General features: G+C 51.2%; 2 protein-coding genes across 2 annotated transcripts in view; one reads left to right on the plus strand and one right to left on the minus strand.

Annotated features, from left to right (window-relative positions):
- The window catches only part of HELLS (helicase, lymphoid specific), a 43322-nt gene extending 37526 nt beyond the window's left edge, over nucleotides 1-5796 (minus strand). The window contains 2 exon segments of the mRNA XM_030569634.1: nucleotides 4913-5034; nucleotides 5680-5796. Of these exon segments, the coding sequence (XP_030425494.1) occupies nucleotides 4913-5034; nucleotides 5680-5710 (153 nt within the window). The 5' untranslated portion in view covers nucleotides 5711-5796.
- Nucleotides 5709-17602, plus strand: LOC115655215 (extensin-2-like). Its single transcript, XM_030570463.1, has 5 exons — nucleotides 5709-5813; nucleotides 5982-7511; nucleotides 7567-8073; nucleotides 8641-8834; nucleotides 17368-17602. The coding sequence occupies exons 1-5, from the start codon at nucleotides 5709-5711 to the stop codon at nucleotides 17600-17602; spliced, it is 2571 nt and encodes an 856-aa protein (XP_030426323.1).
- Nucleotides 17603-18175: the final 573 nt, after the last annotated feature.

An 18175-nucleotide genomic window follows, 5' to 3' on the forward strand; every position in this document is an offset into this window, starting at 1 on the left:
TAATAACTTGCCATGGTCACCTGAGAAGATGCAATGAAACCTCTCCATGCTGAGCCAACAGGAAATGGAATTTCAAAAATTCCTGGGGCTTCTAAGGGGGAAGAGTTGTTTACCCAGCTGCAGGGCAGTGGAGTTCAAACTGCTGACCAGAGCAGTCAGGGTGGGCATTGTGGGACACCTTTCTGAGGCCAATTAAAGCGATAAAATCAAGCGCGGTGTCTACTCTGGCACACTGTCGACAAAAATTTTGCTCCAAAAGTCTTATGTCTCTTGTCGGGGTGGTTTTATTTTGTCACCAAAGCAGGACATTTTTGCTGCTAAGAGTTGCATCGCAGTGTGTTTTGTTGACAAAAGCTGCCTTTTAAATGCCATGCAGCATTTACAACCTTTGACTCACTCAGTTTGTCCAGAATAGGCTCTCATTTTGTCCACCTATTCAGTCTCCTTCCGCCCAGCAGGATTTTTCAATCAGGTTTCTTACTGCAGAATGTTTCCCCCTATTCTTTTTATCAGATTTCGTATTCTCACAGTTTTGCAAAGCAGCATTTTGCCTCCAGCACATAGAATAGAAAAGTGGCTCCTCTGTTGAACAGCTGTACAATCACCTAGCAGGGGGTGCAAAGTAGTGACAAGAACTAAAAATGAGGCCTTCTTGAACATGCAGGTTCTAAGCAGGACCCCATCCTGCTAATGGCTCTCTCCTGCCTGAAAGATACTGGAGCTGATGGGAGAAGCAGGAAGGCATACAGGAAAACAAAGTGTTGCCAATGCTAGAAAGGAATTTTGTAGATTCAGAAGAACTGTAGGGGACTGCTAAAAATAAAATCAGTCTTATTACATTCTAGCATAATAATAATAATGGTTGGGAAGGCATTTTATAAGTCCTTTTTTTACTGTTACTCTGGACTGACATCTCATCATTACTCCATAGCAGACGTTTCTCTTTTCTAACTTGGGAGTTTGAAGAAAATCAATTCAGTTATTTGAGTTATCAGAGCAAGAGATTTCTGTTTTTATAAGTTAAGGAATTTGATTTATACTGAAGCCCTGGTCAGATAAAGCAGGTTTGACATTTTAAATTCAAACCCGTCATATCTGGAATCCTTGTTAATGAATATGTGTTTGCTATTTTTTCCAAAATGCTTAAGCAATAAAAAAAGTTAATGAGCAAAACTGGCATATTATGTCCTTCATAGACTCATTACCAAAAAGTTTATAAATATATGCATGCTCCCAGAGTCTTTGCACCTAACCTCCACTGTGGTAATTCATCCTCTCTTTGCCTTGAAAATGGTATCAGAAAAGATGCCATGTGTGTTAGGCCCTGGATATTTCCAATTTCAAAACTTGCATAAACTGTAAGACACAATAAAACATTGGTACACAGTTCTAGTACTCACTAAATTTGAACTGATTGGGCTTTATTAAACATAAGAATTTCCATGCAGCTGAACATAAGATCACATTCAAGCATGGAATGGGAAAAATAAGGGAGAATTCAATACAGATGATTGTAATAAGCGTGGAAATACAAGACTATAGTTAGAGATTTAATTTTTGCTTTAACTCACTTCCTCCAGAGCTCTCTCCCATCAGCATAGGATGTCTTCACGAGATGCACTGCAGCGGTGCAGCATATTGGTACAGCTCCTCCCCTGCAGCACTGTATTTATAGATATACCCCAAGACAATTGGCAACACTCAGATATCTACCCCAAACACATCAGCAAGTTCATCCATTTCATACTCACTCATAACAATTTTATATTCAAACACTTTGTCCAAACCATCTGGACAAATGCACCACAAAACCAATTATATACCTAAGGTACATTGATATTTTTATTCTCTGGACAGACAATCTAAACTACTTCATAGATTTCTACCACAAATTCAACAGCCATCATCCATCCATTTAAACTCTAGAGCACTGCCACACTAGCATCAGCTTCCTGGATACCATGATCAGTTTCAGAAATGGAATCCTACAGACAGCTATATATAAGAAACCCATAGATCACCACACCTACCTTCACAGATGCTGTAACCATGCCAAACACATCAAAAAAAATCTTATCTACAGCCAGGCACTCAGATTCCACATAATATGCTCTGACGAGAACGTTAGGCTATACACCTTAACGCAGGGGTTCTCAAACTGGGGGTTGGTACCTCTGAGGGGGTTATGAGGTTATTACATGGGGGAGTCACAAGCTGTCACTCTCCACCCCAAACCCCACTTTGCCTCCAGCCTTTATAATGGTGTTATAAATCAAACACACTTTTTTATATATTTAAGGAGGGAGGGGAGGTCGCATTCAGAAGCTTTCGATGTGAAAGGGGCCACAAGTATAAAGGTTTGAGAACCACTACCTTGGTGCATTCAAAAACCACTGTCATCAAACAAGGACACTCCACCAAAGAAGTAGGAATGGGCCACTGATATACCCCCAAGAGAACCTACTTCAACAGAGCAATAAAACTCCCTCCAACTGCACACTCCTAGTTGTCACTTACCAGCCCACAATGGAACCCATATGGGGTATCATAAAACAATTACAATCCATACTCAATGAGGACCACATCCTGGAAGAAATCTTTCCTACATCACGTCTTCTGGCCTTCAAACAAATCCTAGCCTCTCCAAGCTCCTGATCAGAAGCAAGCTCTCCTCAGATCAGGACACATCAACTCAAAGAGGCACCGAACCCTGCCAGAACAACAGACAAAACCTTATACAGATCTCTACTGCTACAATGATCGACTGCCGTTCCCCACAACACACCTTTCAAGATCCGCAAGTCCTACGCATCCATCACAATGTATGATGAACCTCATCCAGTGCACTAAATGTCCCAACAACAACTATGTGGCTGAAACCAGATAATCACTATGCTCTCAAATGAACACTCAGAAAAATGTTAAAAGACAAAAACACCACATCACCTGTGGCAAATGCTTTTCACAAAATGACCACTCCATATCTGACTTCCCAGTCCCCATTCCCAAAGGAAATCTGCACAACACTTTCAAAAGACAAGACTGGGAGCTTACATTCATAACTTTGCTAGACATTAAAAATCAAGGACTGAACAGACAAGTGGTTCTCAACCTATCCAGACTACTGTACCCCTTTCAGGAATCTGATGTGTCTTGAGTACCCCCAGTTTCACCTCATTTAGAAACTACTTGCTTACAAAATCAGACTAAGATACAAAAGTGTTGCAGCACACTAGTACTGAAAAATTGCTTATTTTCTGATTTTTACCATATATTTATAAAATAAATTCATTGCAATATAAGTACTGTACTTACATTTCACTGCGATACTGAGCCTCTTTTTCACTTGTAGACCTTGTCTGAAGCCCAAGCCCAAGCCCTGCCACCCAGGGCTGAAGCATGGGGCCCCAGGTAACTGCTCTACTTGCCACCTCCTAATGCCAGCCATGCATTTGCAACCCACCTAAACCCATCCCATGACCACCCTCGGGGCTGCAAGCCTCAAATTGGGAAACACTGATCTAGATGAGCTGAGTGTCCCTTGGAAGACCTCTATATACCCCTGGTTGAGAACCACTGAAATAGACACACTGGATTTATAGTTTATTACAACAATCTATAACCCACTAATGACCCTGACACCACTACGCTGCCTTTTCTTCCCGCCCAGCCTTTCAGAACTGAAGGGGTGTTAATGGGCCACTTCACCTTGAATAGGCCCTTGAAATATGTATTAACTACTTATGCTAAATAATCCGTTCCATTTTGTATTTAACAGTGACACTCCAGGTAGATACCTAAACCTGAAGAACAGCTCTGTTGTAAGCTTGAAAGCTTGTCTCTCTCACCACAGAAACTGGTCCAAAAGAAGTATTACTTCACCCATCTTGTCTCTCTCTCTCAAAAAAAAATAAAAATAAAATCACATCATTCTGATCATCTCATTTCACCCCCACTTTAAGTGTAACAAAGTTTGTAGACATTCTCAGAAACTGCTAAATTTAGAGATGAATGATTGCCGTAAGTATTAATTTCTAGCTATGGCTATTATTCACCAGAGGCTATAATTACAGGATGTATAAAATACTAGTTTCTAGCCATAACAGTTTAAAATACTCAAGCTTAAAAGGACACAGTCAAATTGAAAAGTAGTCAATAAAAAAAAAAAAAGATTTTTAAGTAGTTTCAGGTCAATGTTAGGTAAATTTTAGCTTCAGATCAACTAGTCCAGCCAATTTTTGTGGTGCTATAATCATGTTTCCATTTAAAGAAAAGCTTATTCTCCCCTGCTGCTGTATAACAAGTGTACACAAATAACAGAAGATGACAAAGGTGAAACGGGCAATTCACAAACTGTTGTGAACTGCCTTCCAATTCACTATGAAGCTACTGCCCTTTTCCAAATCATTTTTAAAGGGAAACATTCAGTACTTCTAGGCCCACAGATAAATGGTGACAGCTGCACTGCATTTGAAGTTCTAAAGCTTTTATTAAACTTGTGTTATTAGTAACATTGTTAAATAAATTTGTTAGTTTAAAAAAAGCAAAGTTGTAAGCTGACAGTGTCACCTTAAAAATCCATTGTTGATAAGATAAAAAAATGTTAATGTTGTCCTTTGACCGTAACAAAATATTACAACTCTCACAGTTTCTGAGAAACTGATTTCACTTGAAGTGCACTCTGTTGAACCATTTCCATTCTGGAAAGCATAGCTGTAGAAAATTAAGAGCATGCCTTGCCCAACTTTATAAGTGCCAACAAATCAGGTCCAAGCATGCAATGATTCAGTTAAGTGAACATAACAAATCTGCACCCACAGGCAGAAAGTAAGACACAATTTTTGGCTTTATCGGTGACAGATAGGCAGAGGTGGCAGAAATATTTTAACTTTGATTACAACCTCCAATTTACCTTTTCCAGCATTTCCCTCTCCTTCTCCATCCCAGCTGCCTCCAGTTGCTCCTCCTCTTCTAGCATGGATGGTGTAATCACAGCTGCCTCTGCTTGTTCACCCATCTCTGCCCCCAGATGCCCTACAATGGCATGAAAATAAATAAGCTCAAAGAGCACGAGTCTGCCTGCAGCATGAGGACAGTAGTAGATGCTCCTTTCTGCACAATGCCACATTAACAGCAATAAGCATCACTGGCTCAGCAATCAACTGGCATGTGCCATACAAATGGGCACAAGAATCACAGGCTTATTCTCATTGGGACTGAAAGGCAATTCTGAGACCCTATACATGAGATGTTGGGGTACACTGTCGAGAAGGTTCCACTCTAACCACTGCAATTATCACTATCAACCCCATCCAGACCCTTTGCAGCCATTCCCTTCCCTCAGTTTCAACCTCATACACCTGTATTCACTTCACAGCCGCACACCTCCGAACCCTGTCATATACCTGCCTCCCTCCCTCCTCTAAACCCATGTGCTCTTTCCCTCCTCCAGCTCCCAGCCCTCCTACTGAAGTCACCCCCCCAAACACTTCCCTTTCCCTCCAGCCCGCTGCACTCCTACTTCCCCTCCTGCACCCAGTCACATACACCTCCCCCCCACTTAACCCTCCCACACCTCCCCCCCACTTAACCCTCCCACTCCAGCCCCAGCCCTGCCCCCGTCCCGCTCCAACCCGCGTCCTCCGAACCCCGCGGGCCTGGGAAGAGACCGAGTCTCACCGCCGCTGCTCGGGGTGTTGCGCGCCGGCATGGCTGCCTGGCTGGCGCGAAAACTCACGACACCACGCCGCGCCACTCCGTTCCCCTCACAACTCCCGCGCCAAACTTCCTACCACGCGCAACGAGAGCTACAAGTGTCGCGAGACCCACCCAGCCGCCAAAACCGCGCGCTACCAAGCACAGCGAGAAGGGGCGCTCTCGCGATACTGTATTGGTTCCCGCTAAAGAGCCAAACGGGAGGGTAGCTCTGCAGCGACCCCTCTATTAACTCGTTCCACGCTATCAGCCCTCACTGCTGCCAGGGGCAACGCTCCATTAATCCCTTCTGTGACATCACCCCCACCGCCCACTGGTACCACAGCCCCATTAACCCCTTCTGTGCCACACACATCCCACTGCTGGCTGGTGGCACCACTCCATTAACCCCTTCCACGCCACCACCCCCGTCAACCCCTTCCACGCCACCACCCCTGCCGCCTGCCGGGTCCTCCGCCACGTCAACCCCTTCCACGCCACCCCCCCCGCCCACCCCTTCCACGCCACCACCCCGCCGCCTGCCGGTCCTCCGCCCCGTCAACCCCTTCCACGTCACCACCCCCGTCAACCCCTTCCACGCCACCACCCCCGCCGCCTGCCGGGTCCTCCGCCACGTCAACCCCTTCCACGCCACCACCCCCGCCAACCCCTTCCACGCCACCACCCCCGCCACCTGCCGGGTCCTCCGCCCCGTCAACCCCTTCCACGCCGCCACCCCCGTCAACCCCTTCCACGCCACCACCCCCGCCGCCTGCCGGTCCTCCGCCCCGTCAACCCCTTCCACGTCACCACCCCCGTCAACCCCTTCCACACCACCACCCCCGCCGCCTGCCGGGTCCTCCGCCCCGTCAACCACTTCCACGCCACCACCCCCATCAACCCCTTCCACGCCACCACCCCCGCCGCCTGCCGGGTCCTCCGCCCCGTCAACCCCTTCCACGCCACCACCCCCGCCAACCCCTTCCACGCCACCACCCCCGCCGCCTGCCGGGTCCTCCGCCCCGTCAACCCCTTCCACGCCGCCACCTCCGTCAACCCCTTCCACGCCACCACCCCCGCCACCTGCCGGGTCCTCCGCCCCGTCAACCCCTTCCACGCCGCCACCCCCGTCAACCCCTTCCACGCCACCACCCCCGCCGCCTGCCGGGTCCTCCGCCCCGTCAACCCCTTCCTCGCCACTACCCCCTCCGCCTGCCGGGTCCTCCGCCCCGTCAACCCCTTCCACGCCACCACCCCCCGCCGCCTGCCGGGTCCTCCGCCACGTCAACCCCTTCCATGCCACCACCCCCGCCAACCCCTTCCACGCCACCACCCCCGCCGCCTGCCGGGTCCTCCGCCCCGTCAACCCCTTCCACGCCACCACCCCCGTCAACCCCTTCCACGCCACCACCCCCCACCGTCTGCCGGGTCCTCCGCCCCGTCAACCCCTTCCACGCCACCACCCCCGTCAACCCCTTCCACGCCACCACCCCCGCCGTCTGCCGGGTCCTCCGCCACGTCAACCCCTTCCACGCCACCACCCCCGCCAACCCCTTCCACGCCACCACCCCCGCCGCCTGCCGGTCCTCCGCCCCGTCAACCCCTTCCACGCCACCACCCCCGTCAACCCCTTCCATGCCACCACCCCCGCCGCCTGCCGGGTCCTCCACCCCGTCAACCCCTTCCACGTCACCACCCCCGTCAACCCCTTCCACGCCACCACCCCCGCCGCCTGCCGGGTCCTCCGCCACGTCAACCCCTTCCACGCCACCACCCCCGCCAACCCCTTCCACGCCACCACCCCCGCCGCCTGCCAGGTCCTCCGCCCCGTCAACCCCTTCCACGCCACCACCCCCGTCAACCCCTTCCAAGCCACCACCCCGCCGCCTGCCGGTCCTCCGCCCCGTCAACCCCTTCCACGTCACCACCCCCGTCAACCCCTTCCACGCCACCACCCCCGCCGCCTGCCGGGTCCTCCGCCCCGTCAACCCCTTCCACGCCACCACCCCCGCCGCCTGCCGGGTCCTCCGCCCCGTCAACCCCTTCCACGCCACCACCCCCACCGCCTGCTTGGTTCTCTGCCCCATCAACCCCTTCCACGCCACCCCGCCCACCGCCTGCCTGGTCCTCCGCCCCGTCAACTCCTTCCACGCCACGACCCCTACCACCTGCCTGGTCCTCCGCCCCATCAACTCCTTCCACGCCACCACTCCTACCGCCTGCCTGGTCCTCCGCCCCGTCAACTCCTTCCACGCCACCTCGCCCACCGTGTGCCGGGTCCTTCGCCCCATCAACTCCTTCCACACCACCACCCCTGCCGCCTGCCTGGTCCTCCGCCACGTCAACCCCTTCCACGCTGTCACCCCCACCACCTGCCTGGTCCTTTGTCCTGTCAACTCCTTCCATGCCACCCCCCCCCACACACCTGCCTGGTCCTCCGCCCCGTCAACTCCTTCCACGCCACCACCCCCACCGCCTGCCGGGTCCTCTGGCCCGTCAACCCCCCTTCCACGCCATCACCCCGCCCACCTGCCGGGTCCTCTGCCCCGTCAACCGCTTCCATGCCACCACCCCCACTGCCTGCTGGGTCCTCTGCCCTGTCAACCCCTTCCACACCACCACCCTCACCGCCTGCCGGGTCCTCTGCCCCGTCAACCCCTTCCATGCCATCACCCCCACCGCCTGCCGGGTCCTCTGCCCCTCAACCCCTTCCACGCCATCACCCCACCGCCTGCCGGGTCCTCTGCCCCGTCAACCCCTTCCAGACTATCACACCCCCCACCTGTCGGGTCCTCCATCCCATCAACCCCCCTTCCACGCCATCACTTCCACAGCCTGCCCAGTCCTCCGCCCCGTCAACTCCTTCCAGACCATCACACCTCCCACTTGTCGGGTCTTCCATCCCGTCAACCCCCCTTCCACGCCGCCACCCCCACCGCCTGCCAGGTCCTCTGCCCCATCAACCCCTTCCACACCATCACACGTCCCACCTGTCGGGTCCTCCGCCCCGTCAACCTCTTCCACAGCATCACACCCCCCACCTGCCGGGTCCTCTGCCCCATCAACCCCTTCCACGCCGCCACCCCCACCGTCTGCCGGGTCCTCCGCCCTGTCAACCTTTCCATGCCGCCACCCCCATCGTCTGCCGGGTTCTCCGCCCCGTCAACCCCTTCCACGCTGCCTCCCCCACCGCCTGCTGGGTCCTCCGCCCCGTCAACCCCTTCCACGCTGCCACCCCTACCACCTGCCTGGTCCTCCGTCCCATCAACCCCTTCCACGCCGCCACCCCCAGCCGGGTCCTTCGCCCAGTCAACCCCTTCCAGACCATCACACCCCCCACCTGTCGAGTCCTCCATCCCGTCAACCCCCCTTCCATGCCATCACCCCCACCGCATGCCGGGTCCTCCGCCCCCTCAACCCCTTCCACACTACCACCCCCACCGCCTGCCTGGTCCTCCGCCCCCTCAATCCCTTCCACACCGTCCCCCCACCTCCTGCCTGGTCCTCCTCCCTGTCAACTCCTTCCACGCTGCCACCCCCACCACCTGCCGGGTCCTCCGGCCCGCCAACTCCTTCCACGACGTCACCCCCACCGCCTGCTGGGTCCTCCGCCCCGTCAACCCCTTTCATACCCCCCCCCCACTCCGCCTGCTGTGTCCTTCTCCCCATCAATTCCTTCCACGGCCCCACCCCCACCACCTACCGGGTCCTCCACCCCGTCAACCCCTTCCACGCCGCCACCACCCACCGCCTGCCAGGTCCTCCGCCCCGTCAACCCCTTCCATGCCATCACCCCAACCGCCTGCTGGGTCCTCCGTCCTGTCAACTCCTTCCACGCCATCACCCCAACCGCCTGCTGGGTCCTCCGCCCCGTCTACTCCTTCCACGCCGTCACTCCCACCACCTGCTGGGTCCTCCATTCCGTCAACCCCCGTCCATGCCATCACCCCCACCACCCACCAGGTCCTCCGCCCCATCAACCCCTTCCACGCCGTCACCCCCACCGCCTGCTGGGTCCTTCTCCCCATTTACATGTTCCACACCATCACCTCCACTGCCTGTCAGGGTCACTGCCCATTAATCTTTTCCGCATCACCACCCCTACTGTCAGCCAGAGCCATCGCCCTATTAACGCCTTCTACACCATCATCCCCACTGTCTCCCGGGTCCTCAGTCCCATTACCCCCCTCCATACCATCATCCCCACTGCCTGCCAGGGCTACCATCCCATTAACCCCTTCCACACCACCACCAACTCCACTGCCTGCTGAGGCCTCAGCCCCATTAACCACTTCCGAGCCATCATTTCCCCTCACTGCTCACCAGGGCCTCTGCCCCATTGACCCCTTTAGCACTGCCCCCACACTGCCCGCTAGGACCGCTGCCCCATTAATCCATTCTGCAACAACATCCCCCAATTGCCGCCTGGGGGCATCACTCCATTAACCCCTTCCACACCACCACTGCCTGCTGGGGCCACCATAAGAATAGCCATACTGGATAAGACCAAAGGTCCATCTAGCCCAGGATCCTGTCTTCCGACAGTAGCCAATGCCAAGTGCCCCAGAGGGAATGAATAGGTAATCATCAAGTGATCTATCCTGTCGCCCATTCCCAACTTCTGGCAAACAGAGGCTAAGGACACCATCCCTATCCATCCTGGCAAATAGCCATTAATGAACTTGGTGAACCATTGATGACCATGAATTTTTTTTGAACCCTGTTATAGTCTTAGCCTTCACAACATCCTCTGGCAAGGAGTTCCACAGGTTGACTGTGCGTTGTGCGAAAAATACTTCCTTTTGTTTGTTTTAAACCTGCTACCTATTAATTTCATTTGGTGACCCCTAGTTCTTGCATTATGAGAAGGAGTAAATAACACTTCCTTATTTACTTTCTCCACACCAGTCATGATTTTATAGACCTCAGTCATATCATAGGATATCAGGGTTGGAATGGACCTCAGGAGGTCATCTAGTCCAAACCCCTGCTCAAAGCAGGACCAATCCCCAGCTAAATCATTCCTGCCAGGGCTTGGTCAATCTTGACCTTAAAAACCTCTAAGGAAGGAGATTCCACCACCTCCCTAGGTAACCCGTTCCAGTGTTTCACCTAAACTTCCCTCACTGCAACTTGACATCATTATTCCTTGTTCTGTCATCTGTTATCCCATGACAGCTTACTTTGCTTATGAGCCTTTGGTAAGGGACCTTGTCAAAGGCTTTCTGAAAATCTAAGTACGCTATATCCACTGGATCCCCCTTGTCCATGCTTGTTAACCTCCTCAAAAACTCTGGAAGGTTGATGAGGCATGATTTCATTCTAGAAAAAACTCTTGCCCAACAAATTATGTTAATCTATGCGTAACTGTAGCGCCTTCATGGCCATGATGAAGTCTCAGTACTCACAGCCCCATGAAGCTCTGGGCAGCTGTGATACTGCTACTGGCCTGTCCTTCTCAAGTGATTCCTCCCTGGCACAGTGCTCCTCCTGGCTCCTGTCCTGGGGTGTCCCCGATCAGCCGCCCTGTCCTTCCCAGGCTTCAGGAAGATTTTATGCTGCTTCACTTTGCGAGGACCTGCTTGCTGCAGCCCTCCTCTCTCTGTGGCTCCAGAGCCACACCCTGGAGTTTCCCTCCTTTCTCTCACTGCTCTCCCTCTATCCTTAGGAAAAAGATTTAAAGGGGCCATGCTCTCTAAACCCCAAAGGAATTACACTCTCCCTCACCCAACAGAAATAATCCTTGATGTCTCCATCAAGGTGGGCAGATCTATACCATGGATCCCGAGCAGGAGACCCAGGGCCCCCATTCATCAGGAGCATTCCCATCACCCATCCCACAGGACCCTGAGGGGTGGAACAGGTTTCCTATGAGGAAACTCACCCCTCATGGCACCCCAGAGATCTGTAGGTCACTGGGTACCCCTAAACAATCATACATTAGCACACACCTGGGCTTCCCTTCCCTAGAGGAATGTCTAGGCTGACTGTCAGTATTGGCTGAGGTGACATCACTGAACATGGGGCAAAATGATGGCTACTTGAGACAGGAATCCGAGGGCATCTGGGTTTAAAGTGGCTGTTTGAAGTACAGGGTTCTCTGCCTGCCCTGAACCTTCCTCATCATGTTCTTGGGCGGTCTCCACAGCTTTAGACAATGGGGCCCCGGGAGTGCTCAGTGTGGGTTCTTCCCCTTCACCATCTCTTTGTGTGACAACAAGAGGATCCATTAGGGTCGGGGCATTCCAAACTGGATGATTGCCAAACCCCATTTCATCCTCACTCTCCGAGGAGCTGGACATTTGCAGAGGACAGGTACATTTCCATCGTTGGAACCGCGTTGGGATATGTAACAAACTATTGTTAGTAGTTCTGCAATTTCACATATGAGTTGCTTCAGAACTCTTGGGTGTACTGAATACCATCTGGTCCTGGTGATGTATTACTGTTTAATTTGTCAATTTGCTCCAAAACCTCCTCTAATGACACCTCAATCTGGGACAGTTCCTCAGATTTGTCACCTAAAAAGGATGGCTCAGGTTGGGAATCTCCCTCACATCCTCAGCCATGAAGACCAATGCAAAGAATTCATTTAGTTTCTCTGCAATGGCCTTATCATCCTTGAGTGCTCCTTGAGCATCTTGATTGTCCAGTGGCCCCCACTGTTTTTTTTAAGCAGGCTTCCTGCTTCTCATCTACTTAAAATTTTTTTTGCCATTACGTTTTGAGTCTTTGGTTAGCTGTTCTTCAAATTATTTTTTGGGCTTCCTAATTATATTTTTACACGTCATTTGCCAGAGTTTATGCTCCTTTCTATTTCCTCACTAGGATTTAACTTCTGCCTTTAAAGGATGCCTTCTTGCCTCTCACTGCTTCTTTTACTTTCTTGTTTAGCCATGGTGGCACTTTGGTGGCACTTCTATTACTATGTTTTTTAATTTGGGGTATACAGTTAAGTTGAGCCTCTATTATGGTGTCTTTTAAAAGTTTCCAGGAAGTTTGCAGGGATTTCACTTTTGGCACTGTACCTTTTAATTTTTGTTTAACTAACTTCCTCATTTTTTGTGAAGTCCCTCTTTCTGAAATTAAATGCTACAGTGTGGGCTGTTGTGGTGTTTTCCCTGCCACAGGGATGTTACATTTAATTGTATTGTGGTCAGTATTACCAAGCAGTCCAACTATATTCACCTCTTGGACCAGATCCTGAGCTCCACTTAGGACTAAATCAAGAATTTCCTCTCCTCTTGTGGGTTCCAGGACTAGCTGATCCAAGAAGCACTCATTTAAGGTGTCAAGAAACTTTATCTTTGCATCCTTTCCTGAGGTTGCCCGGGCTGCCACTCACTGGCAGCGAGAGTGCAGCAATCCGGCCCTAGCTGTGCTGCTGGTGAGTGCTGGGGGGTGGTTCTCCCAGCCCCCCAAGAAAGCCCCCCCCACGGAGGGCCAGGAGCCGTCCCCCCCACTCCTCCCCCACAGAGGCCTGGGGCTCGACTCCCTCCCCCACTGCGGAGGCCTGGGGCCAGCCTCCCCGCTCCTCCCCCATGGATGCCTGGGGCCCCACACACACACCCCTACAGGCGGGCTGCGTAGAGCCCCAGAATAGCTAGGGACGGCCCTGGTTGAAATCCCCCATTATTATTGAGATTTTTATTTTTATGAAGCCTATGAAGCCTCTAATCTCCCTGAGCATTTGACATTCACTATCACCATCCTGGTCAGTTGGTCAATAATATATCCCTACTGCTATATTCTTATTATTAGATCATGGAATTACTATTTATAGAGATTCTATGGTACAGTTTGGTTCATTTAAGATTTTTATTTCATTTGATTCTATGCTTTCTTTCACATATAGTGCCACTCATAGACTCTAAGGTCAGAAGGGACCATTATGATCATCTAGCCTGACCTCCTGCGCAATGCAAGCCACAGAATCTCACCCACCCACTCCTGTAACAAACCCCTAACCTATGTCTGAGTTATTGAAGTCTTCAAACTGTGGTTTGAAGACCTTAAGCTGCAGAGAATCCTCCAGCAATTGACCTGTGTCCCATGCTGCAGAGGAAGGCGAAAAACCTCCAGGGCCTCTGCCAATCTGCCCTGGAGGAAAATTCCTTCCCGACCCCAAATATAGCGATCAGTTAAACCCTGAGCACATGGGCAAGACTCACCAGCCAGCACCCAGGAAAGAATTCTCTGTAGTAAGTCAGATTCCACCCCATCTAACATCCCATCACAGACCACTAGGCATACTTACCTGCTGATAATCAAAGATCAATTGCCAAATTAATTGCCAAAATTAGGCTATCCCATCATATCATCCCCTCCATAAACTTATCAAGCTTAATCTTGAAGCCAGATATGTCTTTTGCCCCACTACTCCCCTTGGAAGGCTGTTCCAGAACTTCACTCCTCTAATGGTTAGAAACCTTCGTCTAATTTCAAGTCTGAACTTCCTAGTGTCCAGTTTATACCCATTTGTTCTTGTGTCTACATTGGTACTAAGCTTAAATAATTCCTCTCGTTCTCTAATATTTATCCCTCTGATATATTTATAAAGAGAAATCATATCCCTCCTCAACCTTCTTTTAGTTAGGCTGAGCAAGCCAAGCTCTTTGAGTCTCCTTTCATAAGATAGGTTTTCCATTCCTTGGATCATCCTAGTAGCCCGTCTCTGAATCTGTTCCAGTTTGAATTCATCCTTAAACATGGGAGACCAGAACTGCACACAGTATTCCAGATGAGGTCTCACCAGTGCCTTGTATAACAGTACTAACACCTCCTTATCTTTGCTGGAAATACCTCACCTGATGCATCCTAAAACCGCATTAGCTTTTTTAACGGCCATATCACATTGGCGGCTCATAGTTATCCTGTGATCAACCAATACTCAGAGGTCCTTCTTTTCCTCTGTTACTTCCTACTGATGTGTTCCCAATTTATAACCAAAATTCTTGTTATTAATCCCTAAATGCATGACCTTGCACTTTTCACTATTAAATTTCATCCTATTACTATTACTCCTCCATCACTGCCTCATTAATTCCTTTTGCGCCACCCCCCGCCACTCTCTGTCGGGGCAACAGCCTTATTAACCGCTTTCACGCCATCACCCCACCCCACCCCGCCACTTCCTGTGGGACCATCATCCCATTAACTCTTTCCACGCCACCTTCCCACTACCCTCTGGGGCTACCACCCCATTAAGCACTTCCGCCCCATGACACCCAGCCACTTCCACACCACCACTGTCTGCTAGGGCCACCACCACATTAACTCCTTCCGTGCCACCCACTCCCCTGGGGGCACCGCCCCATTACCCCTTTCGACACCATCACTCCCACTGCCTGCCAGTGCCACTGCCCCATTTACCCCTTCCATGCCACACCCCCACCTTGCTGGCTGGGGGCACCTCCCAATTAATCTCTTCCATGCCACCACCCACCTGCCAAGGCCACCATCCCCTTAACTCCTTCCACATCACCACCACTGCCTGCTGGTGCCTGTGCTCCATTAACCACTTCTGAGCCATCACCCTCCCCACTGCCCACCTGGGGCCTCCACCCCATTACCCGCTTCCACACCACCATCCCTCACAGCCTGCTGGGGCCACTGCCCCATTAACCACTTCTGCTCCAACACCCCCCCTATTTGCCAGCCCCCCTCCACTGCCTACCAGCACCACCACCCCATTAACCCCCCCCACTGCCCACTGATGCCACCTCCCTGCTAATCCTTTCTGTGCCATCCCGCCAGTGCCTGCTGGATTAACTCCTTCCACACCACCACTGCCCACTGGGGCTTCTGCACCATAACCATTTCCCAGCCATCACCCCCCCTCCCCACACACACACACACTGCCTGCTCAGGCCTGCACCCCATTAACCTCCTTTGTGCTCCCATCTCCCACTGCCCTGCAGGGCCACTGCCCCATTAACCCCTTCCATGCCACCAACCCCCACTGCCTGCCAGGGCACTGCCTCCTTAAGCCCTTCTGGGCCAGCACCCCCCGCCCCATTGCCTGCCAGTGGCACCTCCCCATTAACCCCTTCCACACAACCACCCCCCACTGCCCGCCTAGGCCACTGCCCCATTAACCAATGCCATCCCATCACTACCACTGCCCAAAAGAGCAGAGCCCGCTTAAGCCCTTCTGGGCCAGCACCCCCCCACTACCTCCCATTAACTCTTCCACCTCATCCCGTCAACTGCTCACCAAGGCCATTGCCCCATTAACCCCTTCCGTGCCACTCCCCCACTGCCTATCAGAGTCATCACCCCATTAACCCCTTCTGCCCCATCCCCTCACTAAACTGCCTTCTGGGACCACTGCCCCATTAACCCCTTTTGCACCACCCCCATGGCACTCTGTGCCTCAAAACAGTACACTGGAATCACCATATTCACCAGTCTCATATGATTATGCTTTGTTTAATACAAAGCATGCCATGTAAGATATCATAGGAAAAGTTATGATCTGCTGAAACCCATTGTTCGGCTCAAGTGTGAATAGCAGTATTATGTATAGTTATGAGATTGTGATCTATGGTTGTTACTGAAATATGCTGTAAGTTTGCTAATGGCATGCCAAGAATTCTGGCTCTGGTGGGTGTAGACCATCCATCAATCAGCTATGTGACTCAGCTATGCAAGCACCACACAATGGGATTGGAAACTGTGACGTGGGGGCTGCTTCTTCACTGCAAAGCCCACCAGGACATGCCTGGGCTAGTGTGTGCCCGGCACATGGACCAAGGGTATAAAATAAGGAACAGTTGCAGCACCATAGCTCCCCCACCTATGCTGGAAACAACTGTGATGCCAAGAAGATGAAGATTATCAGAGGAGACCGGCTCAGGCTTCAAGGGGGAAGTCCCTTCATTCATACAATAATGACAACACACTTATTACAGCATTTCATTACCACTGCATTCAGAAGTGATCTGTAACCCAACACCAGGCATAATTGATTACTTTGAGCAACTCCGCTCTTTCTGCTGGGTATCTAAGCAGAGTAGGTGTGTTTATGTAAATACAGTTTGTTCCTGAAGTCTCTCCGCCGCACACACACCTCAGCTAGCTGTCAGGGGAGAATTCATTCGGATCCTGCTTACACCTGAAACAGTATATTTTGCTTGAAGTGCTTGGGAATTCTCAGCTCAGTTACAAAGGCATGTGTGTGTCTTCTCCACATGGAGGGAGGGCAGACTGGGTTATAAATTTACACGGTCAGGCTCCTGATCAGCGCAAGATGGTAGAGCTCTGGGGTCCTAGGCTGGGAAGCTGGGGGCAATTGGCTGGAGTCTCTCCGTTGTTGGTTCATGAGTGGCTGGGAGAAGCATACATGTAACTCAGCTGGCTGTGTCCCTGCCTGTGGATGGCTGTGTAAGTGCAGGACCTGGAGAGGTCTGCAGTTTGTCACAGCATCACTGTGTGAGAGGGAGCCCTGGTTGGTAAAATAGAGGACTCAGCAGTACCCCAGTTCCCGGTTGCACCCCAGGGGACTCGTCACAGTGGCACAGCGAGCAGGATGAAATGCACAGCTTGTTGTTCTGAGGGAGCTTTGCACTTCATACACTGCTATAGAGATTTTAAGAGAGATTTTAAGAGTGGTGGCTGAGAACAGTCAAAGAGAAGGTTACTGGTTTGTTATTTTCTGTTTGCTTATTTCAGGAAATGGAAATGGGGACAGAAAAGCAGAAAGATGAATGAAAGCAGTGAAGCAATTGCAGAGCTTGAGCTGTTCAGACGGCAGGCAGCAGAAGAAGAGAGAAACTATGAGCACCAGCTGAGACTGAAAGAACTGGAGGTAAAGAAGAAGGAAGTAGAAGCCAAAGCCCAGAAGCAAGCCAGAGGCTGCGGAGATAGCACACCAGAGGAGTATGGAACTGAAACAACAAGAAACTGAAGAAAGAGAGAGAGAGAGCGAAAGCACTCATTGGACTGCTAGAAAAGCAGAACCAGAAACCCCTGCTGCCACCAGCACCACTAATTCCCAACTCTCTAAAAATCCACAAATGGGAACAATTGTGTTCTGCATATGCTGAGATCAGTGATGTTGCAGATTATTTCACTACTTTTGAGAGGCTGTGTGTGATTCACCAGATTCCTGATGACAAGAAAATCCCCACTTTGGTTGTCAAGTTTACTGGTAAATCTCTGGATATATTCAATGAAATATCAATTGAGGATGCTTAAGATTATTGTAAATTCAAATAAATGGTTTTGAAGCAATTTCAGGTTACCCTGAAACGTTATAGAGTAAACTTAGAAATTTATGGCGGTGCTGACATGAGTAATGGGGAATATGTAAACAAAATGAAAGATTTGATGGGAAAGTTGGTGAGGGGAAAAGGAGTTACAAACTTTGAAGGACTATTTGACCTGGTTGCTCAGGAACATTTCCTAAGCATATGTAAAAATGATGTGAAACAGTGTCTATGGGACAAAAATGTGAAAACTGTAGATGAGATTGCTTCTC

This window comes from Gopherus evgoodei, chromosome 7 (genome assembly GCF_007399415.2).
Source record: "Gopherus evgoodei ecotype Sinaloan lineage chromosome 7, rGopEvg1_v1.p, whole genome shotgun sequence".
Lineage (NCBI taxonomy): Eukaryota > Metazoa > Chordata > Testudines > Testudinidae > Gopherus > Gopherus evgoodei.